Genomic DNA, 8,808 nt, shown 5'->3' with positions numbered 1-8,808 from the left:
TGGCAAATCGATAGCGATACCGATTTGTAAACGATACATATAATTATTTTTTATCAATTTAGCTCATTGATAGCGATTCCGATTTTTAAACGATAAAAATAGCTTTTTTTATCGATTTAGCTCATTGATAGCGATGCAGATTTTTAAACGATACTAATAGCTTTTTTTATCGATTTAGCTCATTGATAGCGATGCAGATTTTTAAACGATACCAATAGCTTTTTTTATCGATTTAGCTCATTGATAACGATGCAGATTTTTAAACGAAAACCATACCGGTACCTACCCGAATGTTTTACTGATATGGCAAATCAATAGCTATACCGATTTTTTACTGATAACCATATTGATACTATTTTTTTTCAATGGATATGAAAAATTGATAGCGATATTTTTAAACGATAATTATACCTATAATTTTTTTTATATGGCATATCGAAAGCGATAACGATTTTTAAAACATACCTATAATTTTTTAATGATGTGCTAAATCTATAGCGACACCGATTTTGTTTACCGAAAAAAACTGAGATAGTAGCGAAAATTCAATGTTGTAAGCTTTCTCAAAAGCGCCATCTGTCCCATCCAATTCAAGAAAAATCTGGTAAAATCGTTATCGCCAAAGTCGATAATTTATAAACGATCCGATTAATCGGTAAAATCGCGATATCGGTTTATGCCCATCGCTAGAATTTTATGTATTTAATTGAAATTGTAAAGTGTATAGACAAATTTTATCTTGGCTTTAGAAATAAAATTTTCGGCCAAAATAGCCAGCGAAATAATTAAGCATCTTAAATTAAAAAGCAAGCCATCAATTTTTTTCTCGTAGAAATCAATACTTTTTAGCCTAAATAACATAAATCCGTAAGTATGACACTTGTAGGGATGTCGACGCGTATGTTTCTAACTACCATCATCAACGCCACTATCAAATGATAATAAAACGGAAGTATAGTTTACGGAATCTCTACCGTGTGGCGCTATTTGGATATTTGTGAGCTCACAAATATCCAAATTTGAAAGGACGTCAAATTTTACACCAAGTGTCCTACTTATTTTTATGTTGTTACTTGTGGCTTCAGTACATTCATAAGTATAGTATGTAACGCATATTAGCCCATAGCAGCATAATGTTTATTGAAATAGCAAATCTTTCAGATACTTTTTAATTATTTATCGTTATAAATAAAAATAAAATAGATATATTTGTAATGTAATAATATTATCCTATTATTAAATTAAATTAATTTATATAAAGTTGATGTATAATATTTCTAAATTTATCAACTGTGTTTACCAGCTTCACGCAAAAACCCAACTTTAACATTGTATATATGTGATAAACAAATTCAGTGCTTTATTCTCATATTTTCTCTTTTTCGAGTTATCGAATACATTTTTTGTTTCACTGTGTTTAACAGGATTAAAATCGTTCACAAAAGCAAAAAAAATATTACTGTTGAATTTTTTTCATTCATCCGCTATACAATCACTGTTTAGTGTATACAATCACTTTTATGGTTCAAAAAGGTATTTTTTGAGCATGTTGATTTTTTCCTAAACAATTTTTCGAACTGATAATTTCTAGTAAATTTTGGGCGTCTATTTGTTTTATTTACAAATTTTATTTTACTTACAATACTTACGAAATGGACTTACAAGAGTTTTATTTAGTAAAATTCTGATCATCCGCTTGCTCTTTTTGGAATAAATGTCAACATAATAAAAAGTTATCTTTTGGACTTATAAACCATGTTTTGGGTAACTTATGATTGTGAATTTTCCCCACGTAATAGCGTTCACTAAGGGCTATCGAATGCCACCGTAAAAAACACTTGAATTCCGTAAAGGAAGCTAGAGGGCGCAGCTAAATGATCTTGGTGCTACGCCTTTCCTATTTCCTAGTAAATATTACTTGAATCCACTCCAGCGTTGCCAGTTCCTGAAAAAATTATCGATTTAAAACAAGATGTCACGGACATTTACGTACACACAATCCCCCCCCCCCCCTATTGTTATAACTATTATTTTAAATATTAAATTTAAATTTGAACACATTTTCAATCATTTTGTGCAATATCTTAATAAAACCAAGAGGAATTTTATTGAAAATGAATTTTTGAAGTTACCTGGTTTTGGAAACAAGGTAGCGAAACGCGAACACGTTAATTTAAATAAAATTTTAGACGAACCTAATTTTTCGAGTTACCTGGTTTTGGAAATAAAGTAGCGAAACGCAAACAATTTATTTTCAATTAATTTTTAAACAAACTGAATTTTTCGAGTTACCAGAAATCTCGCTTAAAATTAAAATTTCTTGATGCAACCGAAAACGTAGTTCAGAAATGATCAGTACTAACTAAAAATATAATATTCAACCAAGTCGTGTTTAGTTGAAAAAATGTATGTAACTTTTAAGGCAAAAATCGACAAAAACCACTTAAATGAGAAAATGATTAACTTCTTGTTCCGAGGGCGTGCCTTATGCTTTCGATTGACATATCAGCGACCCTTCTAGACCTAATTGTTGAATAGTTCTGTGGAATACGGCAGCGGCGGCATCGGCTACACTGTACGTGGGCCCAGTACACACAAATCCCTTAGGTTTGTGTGTAAAAACTATTATTGTAGGCGTGAAAACTGGCGGTAAATTTGAATTTTGTGTGAAATACTGACGTTACACTTGTGAAATCAAAGATTTTCAATAACACTTAAAGTTCGATCGATTGAAAACTTATGTTTAAAAGTCGCAGATTTAGCTGGTTTATTAAAAAAATATCGTACATTATCGTACGCGCAAGCTGAATTATCGAAAAATGCGTCCTATATTGTACGCCATTGAAAATATCGTACGTCCCGCAAATTAGCTCGAAATTAACGACTTGTACGATAATTATCGCACGTCTGGCAACGCTGGCCCACTCCCAGTAGCGCTATATATTATATTATACTCCGCGGCAGCGGAGTATATTTAGAGCTCACTTTTCCCTCCGCCTTAAAAACACGCTGAATTGTATAGGATGCTTTTTAAGGCAGCCCAAAACGGGGGAATCCGCGTCACGTCAACTTAACGTTAAAATTTAAAATTTATTATTATTAGTTTATTTTTTGTTGCAGATTACTGCAATAAATAACTAATAAACTAATAATAATAAATTTTAAAATTTTAATGTTAAATGAGTGTGAAGAAAATAAATATAAATATGATACCTTTGTGGGCAAAATTTGACCAAAGATTTTGTGTTAAAAATTGGAGGAGCAGTGGACTGTGATTTGAAAGCAGAATGACGTCATTCTGTTGTTCACAGGAGTATTTTTTAATACTATTTCAATTAATTTGACAAATTAATCAACAAAAAAAAATAATATATGTCCCTTTAAGGCCGCACCTCTAACGAGCTCTAAACTGTTTTTTCAGTTCGAAGAACTGTTTTTGTTGTAATTTATATTATATTTCACTTTGACTGAGATTTTATTGAAGCTTCTATCTGGAACTCATTAAATGTGGATTTTGTTAAATTTGGGTTTTGTAAATAACTCGTTCCCTTGTAAATATTAGCATTTGAAACGTTGGAAATTAGTCGAAGTTACTGTCAACAGCCGTCAAATTATTCGAGACAAGTATTAGTTTAAAAGTTAAAGTTAATTTGTGCATTCGCTTGATATTATTGTAGGTGTAGCAATTGCTCGTATTGCATTTAGGAGAAGCTGCTATTCTCCAACCAATCACTTAGTTATTTTAAAAGTTAATGGATTTTATGAAAAGCGCTCTTTTAATTAAATTTTGATTTATTAATCTATATATACATTATATAATTAAAATAAATTACGTAACGCTCTAGAAAACTAATAATATTTATTATAATTATAATATATAATAATTATACAGTGTTCCGAAGTGTTAAATGTCAGGTAATGTGGCAAAAAGTGGTAAATACCGACATGGCGAATAATTCTTTTACTGGCTAATATGCCAAATAGTGGCAAATAATAAATTTTAATAAAAATAAAAAACAATACCAAAGAAAAAAATATATTTGTGCTATTTTAGACAAATATACTGGCTAAGTTGCCAAAAGAAATAACTAGATTGGGCTATAATTGAGTTTATAGCCCAATCTAGTTATTTCTTTTGGCTATTTTCCAACGATTTTTCCTGAGTTTGAATTCGTCTGCTATACAGGGTGTTAACTAAAAAACGATACAGAGCCAATTACTCAAAATGGGTTTTATGTAAGAATTTCAAATTTGCAGGTTACATAGAGAGTGCAGGGGGACAAATGACAATGAATATTTCAATGACCTTGAACCCGGTCTTCAAGGTCATTCAATTTTTATCTCGAGAGCCATTAGGATTAGGAGAATGGTTCCAATTAGACATGTTTTCTACGGTTAATTTTAAGTCTAATCAGCTTTAACCTGATCTAATTTGACTAATGAGAAGCCGAGAAATGTTAGACCAAAACCATAAGGTCGTGTGTGGTATTCTAATCAAGACACGACATTTTAGGGCTTATAAATCGAAAACTACCAGATCTAATGGATCAAAATTGTCGTGACACTCTAAACTGAGAGGGGAAGTTCTAAATTTGTAATTTATGATGATCTTGAAACATTAGTTCAAGGTCATTCAAAAATTTACCTCGAGAAACATTAGGATTAGGAGAATGGTTCGAATTAGAAAGATGCCCGCCAATGCTTTTTAAGTCAAATTACCTTTTACCCGAGGTAAATAAACTAATAAAACTCCAAAATAAACGTTAATTAATTTATTTAAGACGTTAAAAACTGTTACCATGGAGATTGCTTTACTATTAAAAATACCTGTTACGTCTAAAATCAATTAACGTTTATTTTGGAATTTTATTGGTTTATTTACCTCGGGTAAAAGGTAATAAAACTTAAAAAACCTTGGTGGGCATTATTTAAATTGGAACCATTCTCCTAATCCTAATGGTTCTCGAGTTAAATTTTGTATGACCTTGAACTAATGTTTCAAGGTTATCTTAAGTTACAGATTTCGAACTCCCACATTCAGTTTAGAGTGTCACGACAATTTTTATTCATTAGACCTGGTAGTTTTCGATTTATAAGCCCTTAAATGTCAAGTGTTGTTTAGATAGCACACACGACCTTATGGTTTTGGTCTAACATTTATTGGCTTCCAATTGGTCAAATTAGATCAGGTTAAAGCTGATTAGATTTAAAATTAAACCTAGAACACATTTCTAATTGGAATCATTCTTCTAGTCCTAATGGCTCTCGAGATAAAATTTGAATGACCTTGAAGACTTGGTTCAAGGTCATTGATATTTTCGTTGTCATTTGTGCCCCTGCACCCTCTATGTAACCTGCAAATTTCAAAATCATACCTAAAACCCATTTTGAGTAATTGGCTCTGTATCGTTTTTTAGTTAACACCCTGTATATCTTTAAGGTGTTTTTAATGGTTCTTTTGTGAAAATCTGAAACATTATCTCAAATGTGATGCTATATATCTGAAAGATATTATTTACATCATTTAAATGCATTTACTGATTATTAGTCGCAATTTGTCACTTTTTGCCATATTTACCACTTTTTGACATATTTACCACTTTTTGCCACTGACATGGACTTTATTTAAAAAAGTGACACTGTAATTATAATATTATTATAAATATAATAATTATTTATCTGGAAATGAGTGCGCTGTTGACAAATCAACATAAAATCTCCCTCATTTGCCCAGCTGGTAGTAGTAAATCTCACTTATTGTGAAAACGCGTTTCTATTACTGGTACAGCGTCATAATCCAACCTTCTGCAATCATATATTTCTACTTTTTATCAATGAGGGGGTGAGGGGCAATTCATTTTATCATTTTGTCGAAACATCGATAAAACATAACTATTAATTGTTATCATGGTTGCTTTATAAGTAGGCAGTACAAATGATATAGTAAGAAAAATACCATTTCATTGGAATTTTCTAACTCACCAGCCAGAAGGTCGGTTTTTTTAATATAGCTAAGGTAATCTATACGTGAGTAGAATATTTTTCAAAATATCAGAAATTTATAAATGGAATAATAAAACAACCTTGAGATATAGTTAGAAAGGACTGTATCTCTTCGAGGGGGTAGTAGGTGGGGGGTTCTTTACAACTTTCAAACTCAATAAGGCCTAAATTGGGCAACTATTTAAAACTTTGGAAAACAATTAAAAGATTTGCCAGCTCTATAACGTTTTTTTTGGGGGGGGGGGGGGTCCTTTGCACTACAAACCTCAAAGGTATGATATGCTACATTGTGACAACTAGACCTAAATTTTACCACTCTATTCAGAACTGCCCTCAAAATGGCAGCCATAGCTACAGAGCGATACTACTCTATCACAGCGGTAAGTATAACTCCAGGATATTTTTGCCAATTATCCAACACCAGCGTCGAAACGGCCGTAGCTGTGTTTTTTGTAATAAAACCTTTTAATTGTACAACAGTGGTTTTTAGTTATTTTAATATCTTAATGATGTACAAGAACTGTCCTTTTATTAGTTTAGTACACTAATTATAACTACAACTAGCTGGGGCCGAGCTTTCTAGCTAGTTTTGTATAGGGATACAAAAGTTGTTGGAAAATCGGGGTGTGACCTTGGCTGATAACGAAGGTAGAGACCCCGAAGCTGTAAAACGAAAGGAAAGGAAGAAAAAGATTGTCCTGCAGCTGCGGGACTGGATTTCATTTTGAGGTTGAACGGTTTTAAAACAGTAAGCGCTTGTTTTCAAGACGACGCGATGGATTTTGATAGTCGTTTGATTTTGCTCGTTGGCTGCAGCCTTTTCTGCTTTTGGATGCCTTTGGCGTCATCCAAATCTATTAAATTTGAAAACTGCGGAGGTGAGACAAAAATGTTTGTTTTGTTTTTCTTTATTATATATATTTATATTTGTATCCGTAACAAGGAGCTACGGACATCGCGGAAATGCACGTGACGCCTTGCGAAACCGATCCGTGCGAAGTTAAACGAGGTACAAATCCACTCCGAGTTCAAGCTAATTTCACGTCAAGTAAGTCTTCCTAATATTATGGAATTAGTTGTGTTTTGTGAGGCAATTCAGTTACGTATGTAGAGCAACATTTAGAGGCTTTCCAGTAATTACGCTATCCCAATATTCGACTTTTTCGATACTTACAGTAACTTCTCTCTAGTGTTGTAAGTCGGAAAATATCCCGGAAAATGACCGAGGCGTTTTTTCCGAAAAAAATAAAAAAACGTTTTCATTCCATGATTAGTCTAATCTATTGTTTGCAAATTGAAATAAAGCGGCATTTTCGCCTAATTTTTTCGAATCTAAAAGTAAAACTAAACCCCTAGACTAGGCCAAACTGATTAACAATGTAACACTATTAATGTTTTGTAGTATGATTACATTTTATATCGATAAAAAGTTTAAAAAATTCAAAACCATTAAAAAGTAATTTGTTTATATTTTTTATTTTTCCGATTTGCGGAAAAATTTCTGGAAATTTTTCCGTAAAATTAACACCACCACTTCTCTCTCTCTCGAAATGATTGGTAACATTTGGTAAGACCCCCCAGCCCTAAATTACGTCATAAATATTCAAAACCTCTGAATTACAATGGCATCATGAATCCTAAATTTATTCAATTTATTTTTACCTCTAGAAAACTAATTATAAATTAGAAATACAATTATGATACATATGACGTAACATTTCAACATTTAGGCTTGTTTGTACACAACTTTACCCCTTACTCATATTCACTAGTCAGTGGGGTCACATACAATTGTTAGTTTGTTGGAGAGTGTGCAATATGTTTAGGTATAACTCAAATAACGAATGAATTAAGATAAAATGGTGGAATTTTAGCTTTGGACGCGACTAAAGTACGTCACGAAGTGGGCGCCATTTTGGGAGAAGATATTCGAGTCACGTTCCCCGGGTTGAAAAGAGACGCCTGCAAAAGCGGAAATTTGACTTGTCCGATCAAAAAAGGAGATTTCCAACAATACAGCGTTGATCTCAACATTTTACCCGTATTCCCAGCGGTCAGTTCAATACATCAGAATTCTTAACTTCGTCAGAAAATCGAAATCTGTTTCTTTTTCAGGTGAAGTGTACGACTTTCTTCAAGCTGTACGTCGATAAGGAATTAATGATGTGTCTAATGGCTAACGTCATTGTTTATTAGTACCAAGAATGTGTGCCGATTTTTTGTAATAATTAAGTTTTACTTCATTAAAAGAATGAATTACTCGCTCGTGCTGTAAGAGTAAATTTTTTAATTTAAATATTTCTCGTGAAAATGTGGGTGCCATTTTGTACAAATCATGAACGGCAAATTGCTTTCGTAATTGTAAGAAAATAGGTGGGTTTACTGATGTATAACTGGGTAGTAAGTCACAGGGGCAGGGCGATGTTAGAATTTTGTTTTTAATTTCAGAAGTTCTTGAGATGGCGCCACTAGGACGTTTTCGCTACAATTTAGGAACTATTGGCGCCATCTCTCGATTGAAAGAAGCTAAAAAAAATCCGAGTTTTTGCGTACCCCTGTAAAGGCTAGTTCCCACTTGGCGAATTTTCGAGACGAATAAAATTTTCGCGCAACGAAAAAAGACGCGTTTTTTTGGTCGCTGGGGAAGCGGTTCTCACTTTAGCGCGAAAATTTAAAAACGCTGAAAACAACTCGTGCGGTTTTTAGTAATGTTTTAGACCTAATATAAAACATCAGTTCAAAATGAACCAAATGGATGTTCCTGTTGATAATTTCAATAAATAAACGATTCTATTCGTGAGATAA

The 8,808-nt window shown here is 32.7% G+C and overlaps 1 protein-coding gene across 1 annotated transcript; it reads left to right on the top strand.

The window, feature by feature from the left end:
- The first annotated feature begins 6,775 nt into the window (after positions 1-6,775).
- Positions 6,776-8,248, top strand: LOC149933403 (mite group 2 allergen Gly d 2.02-like). The gene is made up of 4 exons (XM_090156770.1): positions 6,776-6,881; positions 6,947-7,051; positions 7,878-8,056; positions 8,119-8,248. The coding sequence occupies exons 1-4, from the start codon at positions 6,779-6,781 to the stop codon at positions 8,197-8,199; spliced, it is 468 nt and encodes a 155-aa protein (XP_090012896.1). The 5' UTR covers positions 6,776-6,778; the 3' UTR covers positions 8,200-8,248.
- The last annotated feature ends 560 nt before the right edge of the window (positions 8,249-8,808 follow it).

Source organism: Leiobunum rupestre, chromosome 8 (assembly GCF_980474605.1).
Source record: "Leiobunum rupestre chromosome 8, qqLeiRupe1.1.hap1, whole genome shotgun sequence".
Classification (NCBI taxonomy): Eukaryota; Metazoa; Arthropoda; class Arachnida; order Opiliones; family Sclerosomatidae; genus Leiobunum; species Leiobunum rupestre.
This window is presented reverse-complemented; position numbering and strand designations above follow the sequence as displayed.

What these genes read in the sequence shown, in the direction of transcription:
- LOC149933403 (XM_090156770.1), top strand. Translation starts at nt 6,779, where the DNA reads ATGGATTTTGATAGTCGTTTGATTTTGCTCGTTGGCTGCAGCCTTTTC. An exon ending in TCAAGCTAATTTCACGTCAA is followed by an intron (nt 7,052 to 7,877) that starts GTAAGTCTTCCT and finishes GTGGAATTTTAG; the next exon opens with CTTTGGACGCGACTAAAGTA. An exon ending in TTTTACCCGTATTCCCAGCG is followed by an intron (nt 8,057 to 8,118) that starts GTCAGTTCAATA and finishes TTTCTTTTTCAG; the next exon opens with GTGAAGTGTACGACTTTCTT.